Source organism: Lutra lutra, chromosome 7, assembly GCF_902655055.1.
Source record: "Lutra lutra chromosome 7, mLutLut1.2, whole genome shotgun sequence".
In the NCBI taxonomy this organism is placed as follows: Eukaryota; Metazoa; Chordata; class Mammalia; order Carnivora; family Mustelidae; genus Lutra; species Lutra lutra.
Genome location: NC_062284.1, coordinates 142,018,523 through 142,045,080, shown reverse-complemented (window position 1 = coordinate 142,045,080; position 26,558 = coordinate 142,018,523). Strand labels below are relative to the sequence as shown.

At 47.2% G+C, this 26,558-nt stretch overlaps 2 protein-coding genes across 10 annotated transcripts in view; one reads left to right on the top strand and one right to left on the bottom strand.

Moving 5' to 3' along the window:
• Positions 1-569, bottom strand: part of CCNK (cyclin K) — a 28,125-nt gene extending 27,556 nt beyond the window's left edge. The window contains exon 1 of one of the 3 annotated variants that reach the window (XM_047736737.1): positions 453-569. The gene's annotated coding sequence lies outside the window, so the exon portion shown is untranslated. Of the gene's footprint in view, positions 1-389 lie in introns of all 3 variants that reach the window. The other 2 variants (XM_047736738.1, XM_047736739.1) reach the window with 2 other exon arrangements.
• A 447-nt stretch (positions 570-1,016) lies between these two features.
• SETD3 (SET domain containing 3, actin histidine methyltransferase) overlaps positions 1,017-26,558 on the top strand; it is an 80,850-nt gene continuing 55,308 nt past the window's right edge. Inside the window, exons 1-7 of one of the 7 annotated variants that reach the window (XM_047736730.1) lie at positions 1,022-1,174; positions 16,106-16,132; positions 16,242-16,351; positions 18,091-18,183; positions 21,293-21,441; positions 23,895-23,967; positions 24,269-24,525. In XM_047736730.1, coding sequence (XP_047592686.1) covers positions 16,119-16,132; positions 16,242-16,351; positions 18,091-18,183; positions 21,293-21,441; positions 23,895-23,967; positions 24,269-24,525 — 696 coding nt within the window. In that variant the 5' untranslated portion in view covers positions 1,022-1,174; positions 16,106-16,118. Of the gene's footprint in view, positions 1,175-1,293; positions 1,315-2,097; positions 2,198-3,046; positions 3,154-4,175; positions 4,195-4,569; positions 4,684-13,959; positions 14,019-16,105; positions 16,133-16,241; positions 16,352-18,090; positions 18,184-21,292; positions 21,442-23,894; positions 23,968-24,268; positions 24,526-26,558 lie in introns of those variants that run through there. The other 6 variants (XM_047736735.1, XM_047736729.1, XM_047736734.1 and 3 more) reach the window with 6 other exon arrangements.

The window sequence follows — 26,558 nt, the reverse complement described above, 5'->3', positions numbered from 1 at the left end:
CGGAGCAGCCCAGATGCGGAATAATTCCCGAAGTCCCAGGCCTAACCACCACAGGGACCCGCACGCTGCGAAAGAACTGGTGGGAAGACGTGGGTGGTCTGCGCTTGTGCGGCTCCGAGTGTGCCTGCGCGTGCGGAAAGACCCCCGCCCCTCCTCCCCACCTGCTCGAAAGTCCCCGAACCCTAACCGCCCCTCAGTCCGAGGGTCGCTCTCTGTTTTTAGGGTCCGCGCCGGCCTCCCTGCCTCGCGACCGTGCCTCAGACCCCCTCCCGAAGCCCGTCCCGCAGCCCCGCCGTCGCCCGCTAACTTCGATTTGCACGGGGGATAGTGGAGCGAGGCGGAATCCGAGAAAAGCGACTCTGCCAGTGGATGGAGGAAAGAGGTCATACTCTACTCTGACCTCCAAGTAAGCGGAGGTGAGCGGCGCCGCCCGCGGTCCGTGGGTCACTCACCCCTCGCCTCAGGCAAGCCCCTTAGCGACGTCTCTCCTCGCCGACTGTGGCCATCTTGGACATGGAATGTCGGGGAAGCACGTCATCGCGCTGCGTCCCCGTCGAAAAACAAGCGACCGGGCGCAGCCCCGCCCCGCCCCCCCCAACGGTTCTGCTAGGCTTCCTCCCCAGCCATTGGGCCTGCGGGCCAGAGCGGTCTCGAGACCCCCCGCCAGCTTCGGGGCCACAATTGGCTGGGCTGCGCCCATTCCAGAAGCTGATTGGGGAACGGGCGGCTCAGGCCCCGCCTCCCGTGTCTAAGTTCCGTTAGCATGTTCGGTTGCTCCCGAATTCCCTCTCGACCCGGGGGGCGGGACCGACAGGATGGACCCCTTGACTGGCTCCTCCTCCGGCCCGCGGCGACCGCAGACCCGCGGGGCGGGGCCGGGGAGAGACTGGCGACACTTTCCTCTTTGGAGAGCTCTATTTTCTCCTGATTGGCTGACGGGCGCCCCCATGCGTCGGCCCCGCGGGCCAATGGGCGGCGGCGGCGGCGGCCCGGGGGCGGGGTCCGGGGGCGGGCGGAGCCGGGTTGGGCCGCGGCGGCGGGGCCGTCTCAGGCCGCCGTCCCGCCCCTCCCGTCCGGCCGCCGCCGCCGCCGCCTGGGGCTTGGTTGAGGCGGACGGTGGGTCCGGGCCCGAGTGTGGCGCCGCCGCCGCTGCGCGAAGGGGGCAACCGGGCAGGTGAGTGCCGGCGGCGGCCCCTCGGCGCGCGCGAGGCCCGCGGGCAGACTCGCGCGGTGAGGCCGCCCCTCGCCTCGGCCCGCGCCCCTCGGCCAGGGTCTTGCGCGCGCCCCGCCGGCCGCCCCGGCCCGAGGTGCGAGATGCGGGGGGCGGTGTGCGCCCCGGGGGCCGGGCGGGAGGGCTGGGTGTGGGGGCCCGGCGGATCGGGGGCGCCGCTCGGCCTCTGGTCCCCGGCTCTGCCGGTGCGGGGGGCGCGCTGGCTCCGGCCCCGCGGCCCCTTGGGGCGCCCAGCCCGGAGGCGGCGGCAGGTGCAGGGAGCGGCGTCCGCGGGACGCCCGCCGGGTGGGGCCCGGGCCGCTCTGGCTGGCGCTGGGCGGCGGGGCGGCCGGGCTGTGCGTGCGGCCGGCCCGCCTCGCGCTCCCTTCCTTCCTCCTTTCCTTCCCTCCCCGCGGTCGCCCGCGTGAAGGCTGTGGCTTCTGTGCTCAGCTCCCCAGACCTCAGGTGCGCGCCAGGGCGCCGGGGACCAGTCCCTGCTTCTCTCCCTCACTTTCCAGTTATAAAAACAGGCGTTGAAAATAGGTCATCTTTCTTCCCACGCGCCCTGGCCGTGGTCCACACGCTCGGCGCCCTACTAGGGAGAAGAATTCGGGGCTTTGGAGTTTGTCATTCTGGCGGTAAACTCTTCCTCCTCGCGGCTCCGGCGCTGCAACTCTGCCTTTGCCCCGCTTGTCCTCGGGGGACGCGTTCCGCAGGGCAGCGGGGCCACTCTCTGCGCGGCCTCGCCCCCGCCGCGCGTCGACACGTGTGGGATCGCTTGCAGGGTATTGCTTTGCTTTTCCAAAGGAAGGAGGTGGTGTTTCAAAAGCAAACGTACGTGCGAAATGTGTTGACAGATGACTTGTGCTTTGTAAAACCCTTCGAAGAGTTAAACGTTGAGCGATGAACCTGCTCGTCGCTTGATTACGGTGCATGATTACACAGCTGTGTGCGTTTGTCACAACGTGTAGACGTGGACACCGAAAAGTGAGTTTTACCTTTTCCTCCCCTATTTTTCTTCTCAGTGGCCCCACTGGTATTTCAAAATTGGAATAACCAGTAATAATCTTGGGGAGGTTTTTCTTATTATTTTAGGTGAATTCATTTAACTCAAGAATATAGTGATATAGAAACAGATTTCCCCTGTTAGATTTGCAGGACTTTTGCTTGAACCATGATGTGTTATGTCTATACGGGCTACTGTGTATGCACTCCCGCCTTACCAAATTAGTCCCAGGGACTGCTGTGATTGATATTCTGGTCAAGTTCCAACATTTTAAGGAGGAGGTTTTTCGCTGGCGGGAGAAAGTAGTTTGCAAAGCCAAGTTCTCAAACAGCTACAGAACCTCTTCATTGGAATTCCAAACAACCTCAGTTTTTAGCCTTCTGCTACCCCTTCCTGTCTGCCCTCCTTTCTCTCCATGGAATTGTAAGTTAATGTCTGAAATGCAGCTCTAGCCCAAGAGGCTGAAAGGGTCGCTGCTTCTCATCTCTTCAGTTTGCTGACATCTCTTGGTGCTTTTGTTCCTGGTAGGGAAATGATGTTGGCTTTGAAAACTGAAACATTTATGCTATGGAAAGTTTGTGTTCAGTTCTGTCAATGAGTGCAGTAAGATCATCAATAAGAAAGTAACACTTACTGAACTTCTCTTCCATGTGGTGAACATTAGGCCATGTTTTAAGTAGTTAAATCTTTGCTTTAGAAGCTCCTGGAAGGTGAGGGAAATGTAAAGGTTGTACTCAGACATCTTCCCATTCTAAAGTTCAACTACTGGAAAACTCTTGGTTATGAGCACTCGCAACAGCCTCCTAAAATCTTGATGCTTTCCTATCTAGAAGAACGTGACAGATGACAGCTAGAGGAAAGCGTCAGCATCAGCACAACAGAGGCCTGCTGGTACTGGAAATATTTAGCAGACAATGACTGAATTCAGTAAAACCAGGTATGCAGTTTGTACCATGTGGAATTTTAGCAGAAATAGTAAAAATCTTACTAGCAGAGGGTTATTCTGGATTCTTTTTACTAGATGTCCATTTACTTTGAGGTTTTCCAGTTTCTTAAAATGTTTGAATTACATGGTCTCCTTTTTTTCTTATCTTTAATCTGAAGTAGCTTTTAGAAATGTAACTAATCATAGTGTATCTTTTTTTGTGTGTGTAGTTTGAGGACTATCTTGGACTGGGAGGTTTTTTCTTTAGAAACTGGTTTCCTTGTCTCTGGCCACTGTGCCTGGTGCTTCCGTAGGGACGAAGAGTTTCAAGTGTGTCTCCTCTCCTTGTACCTAAGTCCTGGGAATGGAGCTCTGATTTTGTTCCCCTATTAGAGGAACAGAAGTCATTTATTACTATGGCATTAAACATTTTTAACTAGACAGCGAATACATCTTTGTTCTTACGTCACCCTGGAAGTTGCTTGTGGCCAGTTATTGTCGCAGTTAGCTAACACTGTATTTGGGCTAGTTATTTTACCATTGAAGAGTGTTTTTTTTTTTTTTAAAGATTTTTTATTTATTTATGACAGAGAGAGAGAGATCACAAGTAGGCAGAGAGGCAGGCAGAGAGAGAGGAGGAAGCAGACTCCCTGCTGAGCAGAGAGCCCGATGTGGGGCTCGATCCCAGGACCCTGAGATCATGACCCGAGCCGAAGGCAGCGGTTTAACCCACTGAGCCACCCAGGCGCCCCTTGAAGAGTGTTTTGATTTGCTCTGCAACCTTTTTCTCTTGCTACAGTCGTGGATGTGTTTATCTTGGACCTCAGTTCATTATGAGTTCTGTTTAACCAGTTAAGAGTAATGAACTAAGGGTTCCTTGCTTTCACATGTTTCTAGGCTTCATTTTTGTTGTGGTCATAGGTGTACTTTACTTGGCAAAAGTGTCTTCTGTACATTGGCTTGCCTGACATCTTGTATTCCTATCCCTAAAATTTGGGATGTTAAATGTTTTGATCTGGAAATATAGAATTAATTTGCATCGTGTTTATTAAAGTAAAAATGATTTTTTCACAAAATATTAATACATATATAATCTTTCTACTATAATGGAATTGAGCTTTTTTTTTTTTTTTAAGTTACTTACTAGTATTATGTAAAGAAAGCTTAGTTAGCGGAACTGGCAAGATTAGAAGTCCTACTTTTGTTGTTAAATTTATCCAGTAACTCAAGCCAGAGATTAGCTGTCTCGACTCTATTTCCATTTGGGGTTTCCTCTAGGTTTAGAAATAAACAGCTTTAAAACAAGAGGTATAAGCATAAGTATTGACAATTTGCTACTAAAATATATTTGAATGGAAGAAAAATAATTCCAAATGATTATAAATTCAAATACCGAAGTTAAGACCTTGAAATTCTTTCTTATTTTAGTACTTTCTAAGTAGAAGTTAATTAATAATCAGGATAAGCCCAAGTGGAAGACAAGTCCAACCCTGAAGTTAAGATTTTGAAGGGCATCTGAGTGATAACTGATTACCAAGCCAAGTAAGTCCCTAACCTGTTACTTATCTAGCTTCAGTGATGGGGATGTGGAGGGTGGCCAGGGAAAAGGGACAGAGTGGAACAAGTGTTCTCATTCTTTTTCAGAAGGGACTAAGGAATTGTCCAGAGAATGTAATCAGGTGTCCACACAGAACTCTTAATAAATACGCAGTGTTTTAGGCTTATTACCTATCTACGATCCTGACTTTCACTTTTCACTTTTTTTTTTTTTAAAGATTTTTACTTATTTGTTTGACAGAGAGAGACACAGTGAGAGAGGGAACACAAGCAAGGGGAGGGGGAGGGGAAGAGGGAGAGGGAGATGCAGACTTCCCTCCAAGCAGGGAGCCTGATGTGGGGCTCGATCCCAGGACCCTGGGATCATGACCTGAGCCAAAGGCAGAGACTTTAACCCACTGAGCCACTCAGATGCCCCCACTTTTCACCTTTTTAAGGATATATTTTGTTAGACCATAGCAAGGTCTAAAAAACTGTATGACAAAGTGGTTTAAAGGTTTCAGTCTCAGAAAATAGGCTTGACTCTTCAATATCAATACTTTTCCAGTGAGTACAGTTAAAAGAAAGTAAAGATTAGTGTTGAAAAATAATCATTAAAGTTTCTTCTGCCATACTTACTAATGATTAACAAAGTTTTCCATTTGTGGATTGTAATGACTTAGCATTGCTACATGTCATAGTCTCCTAAGTGGTTACTGCAGTTTCTTTCTTTTTTTTTTTTAAATACTTTATTTATTTGACAGAGATCACAAGTAGGCAGAGAGAGAGAGAGAGGAGGAAGCAGGCTCCCCACCGAACAGAGAGCCCGATGTGGGGCTTGATCCCAGGAACCTGGGATCATGACCTGAGCCGAAGGCAGAGGCTTTAACCCACTGAGCCACCCAGACACCCCTACTGCCGTTTCTTGATCCACGACAAGAGTGGAGAATTGCAAATCTCAACGTGGGCTGTGTGGGCTTGGGCAGAAGTTTATTTGGAAGTTTTGCTCATAGTTTCACATTTAAGCTGAGGCCACTCCTGTTTATTTGGACAAGGCCAGCAAGATGGCTCTATACTTTTCAAAGGCCAAGGAGATAAAACCTTTGTGTAGCACGTTTTACTGCTGTAAAGGGAATACTGTTACGTTGAACTTCAGAGCCCTCACAAGTGGGTTGATTTTGAGCTGAATCCATGAAACACTATCGAGTATCCGTAAAGTTTGCCATCAAGGTGTGTTGGTGAGGCTCTGCCACCAACTGAGTCTTCATTTTGCATGGAATTTATTAACTTCTCTAAACTTCAGCTTGCTCCTCTGCAAAGTGGGTATGACATCTATCCGTTGTGTAGAACGCTTACCTTGGGTCCTGTTGTAGTAAGTGCCTGACTGATGCAGTTATGGTGAAGAAGATCAAGTTGGGTCCTGCTGTAGGACTCTGTGTGGCAGGGACGATGGCTTCAGTAGCCTGGAAACAATGTAATAGCATGAAAAATTGCATTTGGGTTCAGACACTGATTTGATATAGCACGTCTGTCTTGCTGAAGATAGCTTAAGTGACAAAGGTCTTAGTTGATTACCATCTTACCCTAAAGGCTGTGGGACTGTGCGTGTGTCACTCATCTGTGCGTTTCAGATCAGATGCTTGAGAAGTGTGCACTGAAATAATGCACTCCTTTGTTTACCTGACTCATGGGAAAGCTAGGGCAGTCTCCGAGTATTATCCCCTTGATAATATCCCTTGATTATCCCTTACCCCTCTGAGTAAGATCCCCTTGATTTGGGCTCCGGGAGGCGATTTCCATGGAGCTGTGTCCCTCTCAGAGTTCATCCGAAGGGTTTTGTTGCCTTGGGAAAAAACTGTTCACCACAGTGGTTTTGTCCACTTTTGAGAAAGGATACGCTAGGCCTGGAGAAGAGAAGCCTTTGTTGGGGGAACAGAGAGCTGTCTTCCAAGATTTGAAGTTGTTTCTTTTGAAAGGCGGAATCGGGAGGTGTCAGGATGATGAACCTTCCGACCGTGTGCCAGAGCAGCTCACGATGTGGAGGTGGACCAGCGGCAGCTCGCAGTCCGCGGCGCCACGTGTGGGGGAGCAGGGGCGCTGCCAGAACTGCTCAGCAGCAGCAGGCCTCGGGGTGCACTTCTTGGCCAGGACATTGCTCCAACCTGCCTCTCCCAGGGGCTTTCAGACTGGAGTTTGCTAGTGGAGAGCAAGGTGCTCTGACACCTGTCATGGCTTCCTGCCTTAGGTGTTGTTATTTTAAACATGTGCGAGCTGGAGGGTTAACACAGCTTACCCCAAAAGTCTCTTCCGAACCTGGTATTCCACAGTCCTAGAATCTCGAATCCTTCTGGGAGGAATGTGGGTGGTTTGAAGGTAATTTCTTGACAGATTACAGCTGTTTCTTCCCTTAACATTTTTCTTTTTATTTTTCAAAGAGATAAGAGGAAATGATTATTCACGATAGCAAATGATTCTTTGCTTTATGAGAGGTTTTCTTTTTTCAACTTCCTTTAAACAGGAGCCTCATTTTAAGTGTATTTACAATTTAATTGAACAGCAGTTTAAACTGAAACTATTATGTGTTGAAAAGTCAATCAGAAATGGCTTAAGCGCTTCTAAAATTACCATGTAAATTAGTGGAAAATTAGCAAAAAAACCCTATAGAAAGCAAGAAACATCTGTATTTTGTTAAATCTCAAATTCGTGTGTATCTATCTATCCTTATTCGTCTATCTACCTACTTACATGACAGCCCAATTTGTTCTGTATAGAGATGGAAATGTTACTTACAGGCAACTTACAACTTTATTCATCCCCCTACTTAAGTAGCTACTGACTTGAAATTAATTCCCCCTTCTTGCCTGCCTGCTTACCCTAACTTCTTGGTACTTTTGAGTTGTGGCACATTAGCACCTCCTTTGATAGGGCCTGGGATAGAGGATGCTAGGTATCTACTTAAAGTGGTAAAGTTAGTATGGCTTGAGCCCACTATTAGGCTCTGCTACCATGTAGAGAGTACATGTTTCCCCTACATGCTAGTTCCAGTTAACATGGCCGCAGGCAGCACAGGTCTGTGGATGCCTTGTCAGTTTCTGTAGGACGGAAAACACTGCATAAATACTTTCAGTTTAAGAGTGCTTTCATTTTCCTAAACCATCATCCTGTAATTGGTATATTTAATTCAGAGTGTAGTGATCTTATCCTAATGGCCTGCCAGATATTTTAGTGAGATTCTTTTCTTCCTGCACAAAAATTAGGCAGGCTCTCATACTCCCTTCAAGTACTTTTACAGCTCGGTGCCTGAGGTAGGAGGAGGAAGCCATAGGACAATTCTCTGCTTTAGTTAATCCAACTGTAAAGTAGGGTAGTTTCAGGATACATTGAAAAACAGATGCTGGGTTAGAGCTAAAATTTTTTGGTTAAATTGCCAAATAAGTGTAATCAAAAATGTTTATTCTATTTGCATTTAGTTGAAAGCAACTTAAGAAAAATATTAATTTTTATACTTCTCATTTAGAATAAAAAAAAACCAAAACTACCCAGCTGAATCGTATCTCCCTGTGTTCAGTGTATGTGAGCTAGACTTTGTAACGATGGGTGAAGTAGCTCCCTCTCTTCCTGCCCCCCACCCATTAGCCCAGTTTCCTGAATGTGCTTTATCTTACTCCTCTGACTTTTCATTCCACCGCACAGATTATACAAAGAATCACTTGCTTGGTCAGAGGTGGCTGGTGATTACAGATGCCAGTTTGTATTAGCCAGCAATTTAAATAATTGAGTATTCTACAGTTTTACTTATTTTATGGTTTTTAATGTATTTAATCTACTAAAGGGAGAGATTGTTGGTGGGCTTCCTATATAGTTTATAGTGTCTTCAGGAGCCACATTTTGAGGATTCTATAGATTTTTAAAATATCTTGATCATGAAGAAATGTAGATCTGTGTGAAACTCCTGGCTTCCTGTTTATTTTCATAGATTCCCTTCCTTTGAACTACAACTGTAGAGTCCGTCTGTCTAGCAGTCCTATATGGCTTTTTCCTTAGTTTCTTTTGTCTTATGTATTGATTAAGTTCTTTTTTTTACTGTATAGTTTGGTTTGTCTCCAGGTAATTCCATAAGGATTTATAAATGATACCTAATTTCAGTCTAAACTTTGGGGAGAAAACCTTTCAATTAGTGTTGTACCCTCTGGGTAATATCTGGAATTTAACTTGAGTGTGTGTGTGTCTGTGTATACATGTGTGTACATATACTTGATTTAGACATCTTTATGCTTACGTAAATATTTGAAATAAATATTCAAGGTAAATATTTGCTCCCTATAGGAACTTGATGAATTTCTAATAGGAAGTTTTTCTTCTAGTGGGGGTATAAATGATGCTTAGGCTACTGGTTTGTTCATTTGTTGAAACTTGGAGTCTAGCCCCAGATCAACTAAAATCACAATGAAAATTATTCATTGTGTGTAACACGTTTTTGAATCATAAATGAAAAGGGCAGGTAGTTACTTCTAATCCATAATGTGGAGGAAATGTTCATTAGCTAAAAAAGGCAGAAGGGGGTTGACTTTAGGACACCACTCAGACTGGATTCTGACACCTTTTCAAACTGCGTCTTAAAGTTTAGTCATTCTTCTTTAACTGTACTTTTTCCCTTGCCCCTCTCGGTTCAGCTCCTTCTCTTAGGTCTTTGAGGAATTACCCATGCTGTGAGTCTCGGTTCCCCACCTCATCATCCTTGAAGCCTGCAGGCCTGGCCTGACTTCATTTTGTGTTCTCCAGTGGCTGGCGTAGACCTAGGCACACAGACGTAGGAAGGTTGGGTGAGGGAGGGCAGGCGTCTGTATTTAGAGCCTGCCTGGATGCTGGAAATGATACAGTGTTTCAGGTTTGAAGCTGTGGATGGTGGTTTGGTGGTTGTGGACTCTTAGCAGTGTTGAAGCCCCCAGCATGTCTGCGAGCAGTGCTGGCCTCTGCCAGCTGTGGCCCGGGATGTATCTGGCCACATGGAGCACCCTGGTCACAAAGGCCCATAGAGTTTCAAGCTGGGTTTGGGCCATAACTCTTTTTTTTTTTTTTTTTTTAATCTTATTGGAAGTGGACTGGGTCCTGCTTTGTTGCTTTCTAAGAGACCAAAGATACTTAAAAAATTTGGGTTTATGTTTATCAGAAATTTTCTGTTATGAAAATATCTGAAAACTTTTCTAATGATAAACTGTGGGACTTCCAAAAGAAACTATCTTTTAATTTTAAGGGTAAATTCTGTATATTTCATGTATACATAAAAATTTACATTGTTACTTTTAAGAGTCATCTTAGTTCTTTAGCAGAAGTAGGTAAATATTTAGGAAATGTTGCATTTTGACTACTGTTTTATTCACAGATGGAAGAACATAGGGAAGTGGTTCTTTGACACAAAATGTTACTGCTGTGATGGGAGGTAAACCTAATCCACAAGTAGTAAGACTGATATATCCAAATATGATATCCTGAGATTTTATATCATTCAACAAATATTTGACCTTCATCTGTGTCCATGGCACTATGCTAGACGCTGTAGGTAATTTTAGAGATGGAAGCTTTGATTTTTTTTCCTGCCATGAGACAGCGGGCAAAATAGGCACATCAGTAACGTAGACGGCGGTGGGCGAGCCCCTCGAGGCTCCAGAGCTGGGCTCCTGCAGTGCAGGGAGGGCGACCGACCATAGGCGTGGTGGGGTTTTGGCCGAGACTTGGACACAATGTGTTCACCCTGCGGTAAAGGCATGCAGTCCTCAGTGATGGAGGAAAGAGTAAGGGTCAGGGAATGACCGCCAGGCCAGGGGCTGAGGGAGGGCGGTGTGTAGGGGAGCTGGCCGTCTGTGACAGATGTTGGCGTGGGGCAGATGGTGGTAGCGATGGTCTGTGGGGTGAAAGGAAGTAAATATGTGTATTTCCAGGTATACTTTAGTTAGGGGTATCCTACGGAAACTAGAAGAATTGGTGCCAAACCATATCTAATCTAGAGGTAAATGCGTGTCACGGACATGGATGATGGCTGAGCAAGTTCAGAAGATTGGCTGCTGGGCTATAGAACTGGGCACGGAGAGCCCCTCCCTTTGGAATCCTGTGTTCACTCCAACTAAAGGCTGGGTGATAAGCCCGTGACTCCCTCTGATTCAGTGCACAGGGGCCTGAGCATGGTGGGGACTCCCAGGCAGAGTGAGTTCAGGGCAGTTGGGGAGCTTTCTGGGAGGGGGTCAGTGCAAACCCGGTTTCTGGGAGGACAGATTAAGACCTGGCCTGGACCTAAGATTCTGTACCCTCGGGAGGTACATTCACTAGGGACAAGGACAGACAACCGCCTCACCTTAATTAAGGTGAAGGGAGTTAACGTCTATATGTAAGTTTCTTACTGCCTTTCCCAAGCAAGCCGCTTTCTCTCCAGTAGGGTCTATATCCCTGTGGGAGGGAAACAGCCCAAAGAGAATTGCAAAAGACTGAATCTCAAGGTAAGCCAAGAATTTAACATCTGGTAATCACCTTGAACTTGGCTTATTCTTACTGACTTTCATTGGTTCAGTCTATGAAATGAATAGAGGAGTCTAGAATTTTCTCAAGGACATTGGGGATGTTTTGGCTGCGTCTTTAAGTTTGTGAAACATTTTGTCAGGAGGAGACAAAGGGGGTGGTGGAGGATAGCTTCTTTCCAGTAAATGGGGGGAGCAAGCAGATCCTGGGAGTATGCCGTGTAAAGGGGTGATGGGTAGGGGCACCTGGGTGACTCAGTGGGTTAAGCCTCTGCCTTCGTCTCAGGTCATGATCTCAGGGTCCTGGGATCAAGCCCCAAATCGGGCTCTCTGCTCAGCAGGGAGCCTGCTTCCTCCCCGCCCCCCCCCCCCCCCCCGGCTGCCTCTCTGCCTACTTGTGATCTCTGTCTGTCAAAAAAATAAATTTAAAAAAAAAGGGGGGGGTGATGGGTTGAGTGAAGGCAGGCGGGTAAAATGGGGTGGGGCATGAAGGACCTCGAGGGCTGTGCTGGAGAGGTGGGACCACCCTGTGAGCTGTGCAAAGACCTTGTGTTGAGCAAAAGAAGCCTGCGTGTTCGTGATGGGAAGTTCAGGAACAGACCAAACTAAGTGATGGCACTGGGGTCAACACCACGGAGCCTTGCTGGGGATGGCTGTGACTGGGAAGGAGCCTGGGAGGCTCCGTGAGGGCTGGCGTCTTACTGAAAGTGCTGCCCAAGCACTTAGCTGGCTGTGCATGTTATACCTCCATGTATAAAGGCTGACTGTCCATGGTGGGGAAGGAGAGTGGAGGCGGGAGAATGAAGCAGGAGGATGGAAGGAGCTGAAGGTGACGGTCTTAACTGGGTGGGCCTTCACGGACCGTGTCTATGAACGTAGCACCCCCCAAGCCCCCTCCTCCGCCTTTGAAGGTTATGCTCCATGTGCTTGCTCTCCCTGGGGCTAATTGACGGATGTGTTTGGAAATTTGGCCTGTGTTGTATCTCTGTGCCTGTTACTCATTTCTTTTTTTCTTTTTTTTTTTTTTAAAGATTTTATTTATTTGACAGAGCGAGATCACAAGTGGACAGAGAGGCAAGTAGAGAGAGAGAGAGAGGAGGAAACATGCTCCCTGCGGAGCAGAGAGCCCAATGTGGGACTCGATCCCAGGACCCTGAGATCATGACCTGAGCCGAAAGCAGAGGCTTAACCCACTGAGCCACCCAGGTGCCCCCTGTTACTCATTTCTAAAAGCCAGCAGTTTTCTGGCTTAAGGAAAAGAAATCTTGAGAACAGTTGAGTTTTTTTTTTTTTTTTAAAGATTTTATCTATTTACTTGTCAGAGAGAGAGAGGGAGAGAGAGCGAGCACAGGCAGACAGAACGGCAGGCAGAGGCAGAGGGAGAAGCAGGCTCCCCGATGAGCAAGGAGCCCGATGTCGGACTCGATCCCAGGACACTGGGATCATGACCTGAGCCGAAGGCAGCTGCTTAACCAACTGAGCCACCCAGGCGTCCCGAGAACAGTTGAGTTTTAAGCATTCAACAGTAGAGTATTGCTCTACTGCCAAAGGAATCTGTTGTGTGTTCAAACCACTGTGACCAGATCTTTAATGGTCTCTCACCTGCGATGGGTCTTAGACATGAGCTAGAAACTTGGGTAGGAGCTTCGGCAATGCAGATTCTGACCTAAGAGCCGCCCAAAGGAGGGAATGCTTTTCCCTGGGAGCTCACGAGCACCCTGTGCTGAGAGCCTGCTGTGTGCTGGGTTCTGGGCTGGCAGTTGGGGACACAAATAGAAATAGGACAGGGTGCCTCAAGGAGCCTGTTATCCAGGAGGAAAGCCAGTGTGTGAGCAAGTCTTGCAGTGCAGTGAGATCCAGTGGTAGAAGTGGTGGTACGGAGCGGGGAATAGTACAGCTGAGAGGACCAGGAAGAGGTGAAACCCAGGCCAGGCTTTTAGAGAAAGCTGGTTACTGAACAAGTGACTCAGGTATTGCAGGTAAGGGGTGGGGTGGGGGAGATAGAGGGACAGGGCAAGGAGGCAGGAGAGGACACCTGTCTGAGGGACTAGGCGCCGTTGTCGTTCGTGGTGGAGCCCGAAGGGCTGGGGCAGATGTGGGCGGGAGTGATGGGCTTGGCCACAGAGACCTGTAAGAGGCTGGTGTTACAGTGTAAGCCAGAGATGAATTCAGGAGGCAGGCGGGCGCAGGTGCCGGGCAGTTGGGTGGGCCCTTGGCAGGGTGTCGTTGAGTGTCACGTCAGAAGAACTTTTAGCCTCGCTGCCCCATGCATTGTGCTGTGCTTTTGCTCTGCATTTAAACAGAGATAGTGGGGCGGTGGCCAGACTTTAGTCACGCAGATCTGAGTTCCAGTTCTAGCTTCATTTCTTACCTGATGTGTGCGTGGCATTGGGCAAAGCTGAAGGACTTGGCCTGTCTGAGAACGCCGTCTAAAACATGAGGGTGTGATCTGGAGCACCTGCGTGGCTTAGTCACTTCGGCATCCAGCTCTTGGTTTGACTCAAGTCATGATCTCAGGGTGGTGGGACCAACGCCACATCAGGCTCTGCACTCAGGGTGGAGTCTGCTTGGGGATTCTCTCCTTCTGCCTCTCCCTCTCTGTCTGTCTCTCATATAAATAAATCTTAAAAAAGATGAGGCTATGATCATCTTTTAGAGGGCCTGAGAAGATCCAATGAGATGTGTCTTAGCCCAGCACGCGGCAGACTGTCAGCACTGCATGCGTACAGGGTTATCGGTGCTGCTTTCATTAATGACCCTTATCTCAGGACAGGTATCTACGTGCTGGGAGTGACGGCAGCCCCGAAAACCCTGCACGAAGACCGGGGGAAGGTAGGGGACTGCGGGCAGAGGGAAGAAGCCTGTTTGCTAGTGGGTCCCCACGCTGTGGGGGCCAGTGCAGGCCCATGGCTGTCTCGGGCTCACTTTCCCCAGGCCTGCTAGGGGAAGGCGAGGGTGTGGGAGTCCTCATCAAAGTGATGTTTTCGCATTGTTTGGAGCCTGATACACAAAAGTCTTGCAGGGCTGAAGGGAGAGGCCAAAGCCATCACTGGTGGTGGCTGGTTTCTGTGGTTCTTCCTGCAGAGCTGTATTTGGACATGTGATTAAAGGCCTTTCCAAGGGGGGATCTGGGGGCGGGTAACATAGAGGAAGGGGATTAAAAGGCACAAACCTCCAGTTATAATAAAATAAGTCACAGAGGTGTAATGTACAGCATAGGGAACATAGTTGATAATTTTGTAACAACTTGGCGTGGTGACAGATGGCGGGTAGATTTGTGGTAATGACTTTGCAGTGTATGCAAATGTTGAGTCACTATGTCACACCTGAAGGTAATCTGATATTGTATGTCAGCTACCCTTCCAAAGAAAGAAAAAAAGAAAGAAAGAAAGAAAGAAAAAGAATAGAATTAAAAGAAAAAAAAATCACCACACTAAGAAAAGTCTTTCTCTCTAGACTTACGGGTAGTTTTAGTTATTTCGGGGTCAGGTTCCGCGGGCTTCCGCAGAGAGCCTGAGGTGTGGAGAAGAGCAGTGGTGCCCCAGTCAGGCCCTGCCTGCGCTCTGGGGAGCCGTATTCTCCTTTGAGAGGCTAGTCCTTCAGTTCAGAAAGAGCTGCTTAAGCTCTTCCTCCTTCTGCCCCCACCTCCGTTTATTTATTTATTTATTTATTTTCTGCTTTTGATCTCAAAGCAACTAATTCCCTGTGGCAGACGTAGCTGTTCTTCCCTGTTCCCTTTGATTTCAGGATGACATGCACTGTGTATCGCTCACCGTTTCAGAAGGCTTATTAGATACATACAGTTACATGTTCTATTCCACACCTTAGAGATGGAAGAAACCTACCCCGGCCCTTTGAGGTAGGCGGCTTTCTCTAACGTCGTCGGCACAGGGGCGGGGTTTGCATGCTTACGGTTCCGATACAGTGTGAGAGTCTGTCTTTCACAGTTTTTATCCCATCCTTCATCTCCACACTCTAAGAGTCATTTCCTTTTGCAAAAATAAATGGGTCAGAGTGTGCTTTCTGGTTCCCCTTTGAGGTCACGTGTGACTTGTAGGGCTCCACGGAGAGGCCTCGCGGTGTTGGTTATTAATGAGCGTGTGGACTGCTGCAGTAGCTTCTTGGCTGAGTACCGTCCGTCTTGCTGGGCTCTCGGCCGGGGACGCTTCTCTCTGGAGGAGGACCCCTCGGGCCAGACTCCTCAGGCAGCGCCCGTAGCCCTCCTTTAGGGGGCGGACTCGTAGGGCGAGCTTAGCTCCCACTGCTCCCCGGCGGCCTCTTGCCCTTGAGGAGCCTCCTGGGGCTCCCTTGGGCCTCCCCCATTCCTGACCTTACCTGGTGATCCTCCTCCCCTTTCTTCCCACATCCCAGTCCCTTACTTGCCCCTGGCGGGAGTTGCTGGGAGACCTCGCTCCAGTGTAGGATCTGCCGTCACCTTCCCATGAGACGTGGGGCCCGGCGCCCTGAGTTTCCCAGCGAGGCCGCCCTGCAGAGGTGTGGTGGCTCTCGGGAGCGGCTCGGAGCTCCCGGTGTCTGCAGCGTTTGTCCCCAGGCCTAGTCCGCCGCTTGCGGTACAGCCGCTCTTCACGGGAGATGACTCTTCCAAAGAATCTAGTCTTCTGAAGATTCTCTCTCCTCCCGGGGGTAGGAGATGGAGGTTTTGGCGTCCGTATGGCAGTTTGTGGCACACGTGTGTATACAAAACCGTTATCATTTCTTGTCATGGGATATGCATTTTAGTATACACAGTAGAATCTGCGTAAGCTGACCAAATTCCAGAGTAAAATTTGCCTGTACTGCAGTTTGTGTAGGTGAAAAGGAATGAACTTTTCTTCCAGAGACTACAAATTGATTTTTTTTTTTTTTCATTTGAGAGTCTCCAAATACTAATATTTAGTACACATTTCTTTTTCTGGAAGGAAAGTTCAGACTATGGCACACACGAGGTAAGATGTTAGTCTCTCGAGGCTAAGCCACTGCTGTGCCACATTTTATTATTTGATTTGATTCTTTGGAGATGTAACGCCTTTTGTCTTTTCTCTCTCTTCTCTACAGTCAGAAAATGGGTAAGAAGAGTCGAGTGAAGACGCAGAAATCAGGCACTGGCGCTACAGCAAGTGTGTCGCCGAAGGAAACCTTGAACCTGACTAGTGAGCTCTTGCAGAGTAAGTTCTGCCCAGGGCTTCCTGCCTTCCTGAGGGGCAGTGTGGCTTCACGCCTTCACGCCTTCACTTCCTTGGGCTGCGAGGGACGGTCTCTGGCGCAGTGAGGAAGTGAAACAGGCTTGGGTTCAAATCCCAGCTTGCTAGCCACGCGACCTGGGCAAGCGTCAGAACTTCTCTGACCCTCGGTCTCCTCCTTCTGTAAAGCCGGGGATATTGGTAGTGGGTAGCGATTAACGAGGGTTGGATGAAACACCGAACCACCCAGAACATGGGCTTCTGAGGGCTCCAGGGACCTGCTTGACTACCGCGGACAAATCACGCAACCCCTCTGAGTCTTCGTGTTTACAGCAGAAAACCATCTCGGGAGGGGAGGGCCGTGCGAGCTGTGGCACATCAAGGTGCTCCGTGGCTATCAGGCCCCAGATGCAAACCTTTGGAGCTCTGCCCCCTTGTTCGAATGGCTCCCCTTTAGTTTCAGTGATTCAGTAATAGTTTTCCAGTTTCTTGGTTCAAGGAAACTAAGTATCTATTAAGTGCTTGTACTTGCTTTAGTAAGTTTGTATAAATTGGTAACTTCTTAATTGTGAATTTAAATGGGTGCTGTATAGGTTCCAGACTTAGCTGTGGTCACTCTGCTGACGCCACTGTCTCGTTTTCCTTGCCTCTTCTGTTCACATGAGACAGGTCAAACCCCAAATAAAAATTTAGCTTTCTCTCCCTGCCAGAAGCAGGCAGCAACCAAGTCGGGGTTAGGTCCTTCCCCAGATGCTCCCGTGGACCCCTGTGGCCCTCAGAGCAATGTGGGCCCCCCGTAGAGCACTGAGGTACTAACTGCTTACCGCCTCTGTCCCGCACTGGACTGCGGGCAGCTTGCAGACAGGCTCTGTCTTCTTGTAGTGCAGGACCAGCCAGTATTTGTTGGTGGAAGAATGACTGGTTAACCTTAATAGTTAGGAGTTAGCCCAGCCTTATGACTTGGTGGTGGTAATTATATACCACATACTCTTTTCTTCAGAGAACAAAGATGGCCATGGGAAGAAGGCTCTCTCCTTAAACTCATACAGTTGTTTAAAAAGGAAAGATCATGCTGATAGGCCAGGTGTCCAGGTCACAGCCTTCCAGAACCACCGGCACCATTCTTGAGGGCTGGTCTTGGCTTCCGGCGCTCCAGCAGAGTCGCCGCTTCCCTTCTAGCAGTGCCTGTGCTGTCTCTTTTTGTGACTCCCCCAGAGTGCTTAATATAGAGCCTTACACATGGATGTGAAATGTTTGTTGAGTAATTGTCCTTATGTCCAATTTAACTGGTTGCTTTAGAGAGCCATTGTTCTAGGATTTAACTAGAAAGAAACGTTGACTTTTAAGATTACCTTTTTTTTAAAAGGTTTTTAGGGACATGTTTTGCATTTTTAGCCTTGCTTTTTAGATTTTCCCATGTTCGAGTATATGATGAGGAAAATTTTTCAGAGCAGCAAGAGGAAGATAGCTGCGGGCTCAGTGCTCACACGTAGGTATGGGAGTCCCAGCTCAGTAAGTGGCACGTGGATGGCTTTGGAGGGTTTATATGCTTTGAAAAGTATACCTGGTTTATACTTCCCACGTTTATCATCATGGCTGTGATATCTTTGTCCTTTAAAAGGAAATCAGCAGCAGTAACAAAACCCCAGCCCTCTTTGTGCTGCAGACTAGCTGGTGAAGTTGAAAGCAAGCAGTGTTTGAGTGCCGTGGCTTTTGTGTTACAGAATGCAGTAGTCCCGCACCTGGCCCAGGAAAGGAATGGGAAGAGTATGTGCAGATCCGGTCTCTAGTCGAGAAAATACGAAAAAAACAAAAAGGTACGTTTTCTCGAAAAATTATTTTAATAGAATGATGTAAAGACTTGGCACAAGTCAGAAATGTTTTGAGGTTAGCGAAGGCCTCGCTGTCATTCTTGCCTGTGGAAGATCACAGTAGAAGGTCACAGCGGAAGAGGCTCGGAGTTTGGGGGAGATGTACTAGGAAGCTGTCCCAGGATCTCTCCCATTTCTGAGGTGCTGCTTCCTGCATTGGAAAGGGTAAAAATGTTGAGCCATAGGGGGAAAATGTTTGTATCTAGGGGCTAAAGTGACAACTTTTGGGGCACCTGGGTGGCTTTAGTTGGTTAAGTGCCTGCCTTCGGCTCAGGTCATGATCTCGGGGTCCTGGGATCGAGCTGCCCAGTGGGTGTCCTCAGCAAGGAGCCCACTTGTCTCTCTCCCTCCGTCCTCTCCCATCGCTCATTCTGTCTCTCTCTCAAATAAAAAATCTTTAAATAAATAAAATGGCACAACTTTTATTTATTTTTTATGAAATATATATTTAGATCTGTTTTTTCCACATTGTGTTTCCTTGAGGGTTTGAGGTCAGTACATAATGCCATGAGTGGTCGACACACAGATACACACTGATAGATTAATGTCTTAGCAGGATTTATGAAGAACTCAAACCTGTCTTGGTTAAATTAGAGATAGACTTCTTTTTCTGAAGCTGTGTTTTTACAGGGTGTATTCAGTAGGCGTCTTAATGATTCTCAGCCAGGCCGGCAATGGGGCCAAGTGTCAGCTTGAAAAAGCCTATTCAATATACCTATTGTTTTTGTTCCGTAAAGCACAAAAAATAAAGATTGGTATGCAGGACCACATGGAAGGTGGAAGGGGAAAACATAATAAGTAGCCTGCGTTTAAAAGGGTCAGAAGAACCTGCTTAGGGTTAGGGTTTTTAAATTTTTATTTACTGCCACGAAAGTGAGTCAGAAGAGGGTTTGTTTTTTTAAACAAGGTTTAAAAAAGGTTTTGTTGCTCTCCTGTGTACTTCTGTAAACATGCAGTCTTTAGCTTAGATGGTCTTGAACCGCAAATGGTGACAGGTTCCTTTCAAATGTGTTTCTTTGCTCTAAATGGTAGACTGCCAGTCTTGGCTCTCCAGATCTATAGTGGGGCAGTTTTTGAATGTCCTGAGTGTCTGTTGTTAGCAGAGACCGCTAACTGCAACTCACCCTGAGGTTAGAGTGTTCCTGAGTTCTCAGCAAAGAGTGACTTCTGTCTCAGAATGTCCCGAACAAAATCAGCTTTCTGCATATGTGGTGTGGCGCCGCCTGTGCCGGGCCGTCCTGCTGCCCAGACCCAGGTGATGACCGATGGTGTTGTGTTGGCATGGCCACAGGCACCTGGGCTGGGCTCCACACCCCGCTCCTCACGTTTGTGAAGCTCCTGTTCCTCTCCTTTCATTTGTCAGATAAATCTAGTTTTTCTTCTGCATGGCTTTTCATCTCCTTGAATATCACAAACATGCCGAAAAGTCCAAAAAACAACACAACGCCTAAGAATCTTCTACCCAAACTGGATTAGTCCCACCAGTCAAGTTCTCCCTCCTTCCCACCTGCTGATCTGATCCCTATCCCTCCCTCCATCCTTTTTTCTGTTTTCATGATTTGCTTTTTCTAAAGATTTTATTTATTTGACAGACAGAGATCACAGCTAGGCAGAGAGGCAGGCAGAGAGAGAGAGGGAAGCAGGCTCCCCACTGAGCAGAGAGCCCGATGCGGGACTCGATCCCAGGACCCTGAGATCATGACCTGAGCCAAAGGCAGAGGCTTTAACCCACCGAGCCACCCAGGTGCCCCTAATTATTTGTTTTTAGGAAATAAACATTGCAGATGTAGCTGAAGCCCCATGCTTCTGTCCCAGCCCCTTTGTGCTCCTCTTGGGAGTTTGTCTAAATGGAGACTATCGTTCTCCTTCATGTATAACCCTACAAAAATGTAGGGTATCAAGTGGTATTTAAAAAATTTGCATAAATGGTATCAGAGCACTTGAATTTTTAAAGATTTGTTTATTATTTTAGAGGGGTAGAGTGCTTGCTCGCAAGTGGGGTAGGGGCAGAGGGAGAGGGAGAGACTCTCCAGAAGATTCCCTGCTGACTGCAGAGCCTGAAGCGGGACTCCATCTCATGACCCTGAGATCATGACCTGAGCTGAACCCAAGAGTCAAGCACTTAACTGACCGAGCCACCCAGGAGCCCCAGAGCACTTGAATTTTTTTAAAGACAATGTTATATTTTGTCATCTTTGTGGATGCGCATGATCCAACTCATTTAAACTGTTCAGCTATGTTGGGTTGCAGAGCTGACCAGTTTTGTGCTCTCAGAATCAGGCCTGTAGTGCGCCTCCTGTGCACACGTCAGCTACTGATTTCTGTTTTCCTGGGAATCTTGTTGAAGCAAAGCTGCCTATGAGACTGGGCATGCCGGCCTTAATGGGGGGGATGGGGTGGCTGCTGTTATGTGTGAGGTGGTAGAGCCCTCCGCTTTCCACCGTGTCGCCTCGCCGAGCCCAGCAGTCAGTAGTCCTGTGTCCTGGGCTCAGCAAATGCTTCTCCACAGCAGACTAGAGTTTAGGATTGTAATTCACCTTTCCTGCCACTAGACAGGATGTGTACAGTGCTTGGTGACTTACTGTTCTGTTGTTTTGTTTTTTCTTTCCGTGTGATTCTCCTTTTGCCTTGGGGCTATTTAGAAGTGTTCTGTTGAATTTCCAAATACTTGGGAATTTTCAAGATTTTTTTTTTTTTGTTGATTTCTAATTTGATTATGGTGTAATCAGAGAACGTTGTATGACTTCAGTCCTTTTCAATTTATTTAAGCAATTTTTAAACAATTTATTTTTTAAGCTTTTAAAGATTTTTTTTTGTAATTAAAGCTTAATTGTCATACAATATCGCATTAGTTTCAGGTGTACATCACAGGGAGTCAGTATTGCATACATTACAGAATGCTCACCCCCATAAGTCTCTACCTGGTGATGAGTTTTGATTTCAAGATTATAGCATTATCACTATTTTCAGTGTGTGATTTTTAGTTTCTGAGAGCAGAAAGAATGATATGGGTCCTAAATGTAGCTCTTGTTTTCTGACACATGGATTGAAACAGGTCTGTCTGTTACTTTTGATGGAAAAAGAGAAGATTACTTTCCTGACCTAATGAAGTGGGCCTCTGAAAATGGAGCCTCCGTTGAGGGTTTTGAAATGGTCAACTTCAAAGAAGAGGGCTTTGGTTTGAGAGCGACGAGAGATATCAAGGTGAGTTTTGATCGTTTGGTTCGGGGACCCTCAGCATGCTTGGATTGTGCTACGGGGCGGACACAGGATGTGGAGATAGGTGTCTGGGCTGATTCTGACCTCATAGGCGACAGGCAGCGTGCCGTTAACACTCCGCTTCCTGCTGCGGGGTCTCTGGGCTAACTAGGGGCCTGGAAGAGCCTTGCCAGTGTTCTAGGCAGCCCCCTCCGGTGTATCCTCCCTGGGAGCTGTGCTGTTAACCAGTGAGCTGGGGCAAGTCAGCTTATGTTTCAGAGCCTTTGTTAGGAGACCACAGAACATGCCTCAAAGGATTCTGAGGCTTCAAGAGAAGGATGTGGGTTCAGGCAGTTAGGAGGAGGAGCGCACAGGACCTGTGACAGAGTGGATGTGGAGGTGGGGGCATTGGGGTGGAGGGTGGGCAGGGTCCGGGGTGCTTACTGGTTTTCTGGAGGGGGTAACTGAGTGGTTGGCAGTGCCACCTACTGACACCGTCCCACCAGAGCGGAAGGGGAAAGAGGAGCAGTGTACGTCTGCTAAGGGACAAATGCTTTTCCTCTGCTCTGGGTCCTTCCTTACAGATGAAGGGAGCAGCAGCACCCTGACATTCCCAGCCTCTCTCTGCCCCTCAGTCGTGCCTCTCTTAGTGAGGAGGTATAACCCAATCTGTCTGATGATTTGGGAAGAAGGAACTGGCCTGGGCCTGTTTCTTGATGGGAGCTGGTGCACATGCATCCATTGTGCTCTCCCCACTCTGTGTGCTTTACAGGGCAGGCCACACGTGGGGAGGCCCGTGGGGCTCCAGTTCTGCCTGTAACTAGGTGGGGGAGTCGGTCTAATTCTGGGATGCAGTAGGTGATATTTTGGGTGACCATCTGTTGTCGTCTTGTGTCTCTCTCAGTGGGTTCAGAACTTGGATGGAGGAAATGAGTGTTATTTATTCGGGCCCCCTCAAACCTTGGCAACGCTTTTGGTCAAGTTGTAGTTAACCTTTCATTGATACGTTGATAAAGCATATACCAGTTTACTAGATACCTATTAAACGTCTAGTCTGTGAATAGTACCTTGCTCATTATTTTACCAGCCTTCCAAAAAAACCGAGGTCTCTTCCTTCATGATGTTTATAATCTGTAGTAGGGGAAGAGACACGCATAAACAGAATCCAAATGGTAGACCTTGGCAGAAGGCGAGAGTAACCAGGATGTCGCACATTCTACTCGTATATCCGAGAAGCATCATTTCTGTGGATGCCGCCCCAGTTATCTTAGCTGTGGTCTGTCTTCACCATGTGCATTTTTAAGCTTTATTGAGGTATAAGGGGGAAAAAAACTGCATGTTCAGTGTTGACATTGTGACGGGTTGGACGTGTGCACATGCTCGTGACATCGTCACCACAGTCAAGGCACTGCTCTTTGCATGTTGTAAGCTGTATAGGTACATATACAGCACATACCAAAAAGAAACCTCTCATATTGGCAAGAAATAATATTTTGGGGAAAAAACTCAGTAAACCAAAATATGTCCTAGAGACTTGTGCTTTTGCTGGTAACCGTTGTGCAAAAGACAAGCATATTGAGGCAGGAATGTTCCTCTGGCTTCAAAAATGCAATAGCAGGAGCAGTTTACGTCGACAGGTTCAGGTTTTTGTTGGAGATAGAGATTTTGTTTTGTTTTGCTTTTTGAACTTTAAAAAACGTAAGTGCGGCAAAGAGCAGTTTTGTACTTCACTCCAGATGGCTATGTGTACTTCAGATTAAAGTTGAAAGTCCCGTTTTTTTCATCTGTTTTCTCAATATATATGGTTAGTTTTTCTTTCTTTCTTTTTTAAAAAATATTTTATTTATTTATTTGACAGAGAGCACAAGCAGGGGGAGCAGCAGGCAGAGGGAGAGGGAGAAGCAGGCTCCCTGCTGACTAAGGAGCCTGATGTGGGGCTCGATCCCAGGACCCTGGGATCATGACCTGAGCCTAAAGCAGACGCTTAACCAACTGAGCCACCCAGGTGCCCCTATGGTTAGTTTTTCTCTTGGAAGTAGGATTTTAAACCCTGCTTCTACTTATATAAGTAAACCACAAATACTTATATTTAAAAATACATTTCGGGGTGCCTGGGTGGCTCAGTCAGTTAAGCATCTCCCTTCAGCTCGGGTCGAGATCCCAGGATCCTGGGATCAAGCCCCACATCGGCTCCCTGCTCAGTGGAGAGCCTGCTTCTCCCTCTCCCTGGGCCCCTCCTCCATGCTCATGCTCTCTCTCTGTCTTGCTATCTCAAATAAAATCTTAAAAAAAAATAAAAAATAAAAGTACATTTGATAGTTAGAAACAGAGTGCTAATGTGCAACCTTAAACAGTATTTCATGTGTAGTTGTGTGATTGGCTTTCTGACTGCGGATGAAGGGAGCTGAAGATTGTGACGTTTTGATGATTATATGATTTTCTTATTTTTTTTCTCCTAGGCAGAAGAATTATTTTTATGGGTTCCACGAAAATTACTAATGACTGTTGAATCTGCTAAAAATTCAGTGTTGGGTGAGAATAATTTCTGACTGTTCAAGGCAAAGTGCAAATGATAAAAATATGAAATTTTATTTTGTGGTGCTAAGGACCATATTTGGGTGTTTTTTCAAACTAGTGAAATGTTCCCCCAAATTCACTTTGTTTTGCATGCTTGTAATCTGACATAGTAGAAGAATGTCAGAAGAAAGTTGCATGTTACTTTAAATATTACAAAACTTTCCAGTTATTTCTGTAACTTTAATATATATTTTGAATGAATACTTTTTAAGGCGCTTTTTGGAACTTAACGCTGTTAACTTCTGGGTTAATTCAGGGCCCTTATATTCTCAAGACCGGATTCTTCAAGCTATGGGAAATATCACACTGGCCTTTCACCTGCTGTGTGAGCGAGCCGATCCTAACTCTTTCTGGCAGCCCTACATTCAGACCCTCCCCAGCGAGTATGACACTCCTCTCTACTTTGAGGAAGATGAAGTCCGAGACCTCCAGTCCACACAAGCTATCCATGACGTCTTCAGCCAATTTAAGAACACGGCTCGGCAGTACGCCTACTTCTATAAGGTCATTCAGGTGAGTGGCTGCTTACTGTTCACATGTACATTGAACAGAGTGAGGAAGGAAGAGAAATTGATGGCCTAAATGTTCCGCCTCACATTTTATTACACATGCTTAAACTTCGTGCTTCTTTAAGGTAAAAGGCATTCTGATTCTAGTCCACTGTCTGTTTTTGTACAGAAATATCCCTGAAGTGTGGTTTGAACATGTCTGATTTCCGGTGTTAATATAAGCAGCCCTCGTTCCTAAGTTAGGAAAGTCCCTGAGCTTTTCTGAAAAGGAAAGATTACAACAGAACGTGAGAAGCTATAAAATGTGTCTAATACAAAAAGGTGCTCCGTGTATAAATTTTCCAGGGAAATGAAAGGCCCTTTCTGGGTTCTTCATATAAAGATTGATATGTATTTTACTAAATTATAGTGACAGTTAATTTGCTAACTTAGAATGCCGAGTTCTTTTGTCTTTCAGAGTGTGCTGGGTATTAATTTTAATTAGTTCTCAGTGAAGGTATCCTGTAAAAACTTCCGTACAGTTGTGCACATTTGAATTTTACCTGGTTACTCCTTTCTGTGTCTTGGCAGTTCAGCTGGTGTTATCTTTCCTTTCCTGTTGAACTGCCATGAGACGAGTCAGAGTAAGTGTCACGGTTCCCTCCAGAGCTGAGACCGGGGAGTGTCTCTGCCCCGACTCTCCCTTTCTCAGTTGCTCAAGGACTAGCTCCGGGGCTGCTGTATCTGATGCGTGGCAGTGGTGATGACACTGAACTTCCTTGGATGTACAGGGCAGCCCCCAAATGGGGAATTTTCCAACCCAAAATGTTAGTAGTGCTGAAGTCGAGTAATCTTGCTTGTGGTTATATATAGTACAGAGTGTCTCAGGTACCAGCATGATGCCAGAGATCGCCGTCATTCCGGACTGATGGGATGCCTAGGACCTGACTGAACAGACAGAACTCAGGCTTCATAGTGAGATGAGCCCGAGTTGAAATCCAGATTCCATATGTCACTTGCTATTGAAATAGAATTTGGAATTACAGTTAACCCTTGAACAACATGGGTTTAAGCGGTATAGGCCCACTCAAACGCGGTTATTTTCAATAAGTACGGTGCAATGTTGTCAATGTATTTACTCTTAATGATTCTCTTGATAACATTTTCTTTTCTCCCTCTTTACTATGAGAATACAGAATATGGCATGTATAACATGCATAAACCAACTGTTTAGGTTATTGGTAGGACTTCTGGTCAACAGTAAGCTATTGGTAGTTAAGTTTTCAGGGAGTCAAAAGGTATATGTATATTTAAAAAAAAAGATTTTATTTATTTATTTGACAGAAAGAGAGAGAGAGCACAAGCAGGCAGAGGGAGAGGGAGAAGCAGACTCCCTGCTGAGATGGGAGCCCAACATGGGGCTCGATCCCAGGACCCCGGGATCATGACCTGAACCCAAGACAGACGCTTAACCCACTGAGCCCCCCGGGTGCCCCAGTACGTAGATTTTTGACTGGGTGAGGTCAGCACCACATCCCTTGCATTAACTTGGAGGTCAGCTGTCGTGCTTTACCCCTTTCCTTATCTGTAGGATTAAAATATATGCCCCATTTTTCAGTGTAACTATCGTCAGCCCAACTAGGGCTGTTCATCAGAGCACCTAGCGCGGTGCCGGGCCTCGGCGCCTGTGGCCGTTAGGAGTGCAGTTTCCTCTGGGAACCATGAAGGATATCTCAGTTGAAGCCACCTCGATGGGGGCGATGTGTTCACTCAGGTGGCGGGCTCCAGAGCTGGCCTGCCTGGAGCCAAACCCCACAGCACCTTGAGAGCTGCGCCATTCGCCTGTGTCTCTGTGCTCCTGTTTCCTTATCTATAAAATGGGATAATACAGCACCACACTCCAGGGTTGCGGAGCGGACCAGATGAGTTGACGTATGTATAGCCCTTGATGACAGCAGTGTTTGCTGTAGAAATTCTCAGTTTGGGTTACTGTTCTGTGTCTTGTTCCTTCAGACTGTGTCACTCAGTTTGAGTTCTTTACTGGTTTTTGTGGCTCCC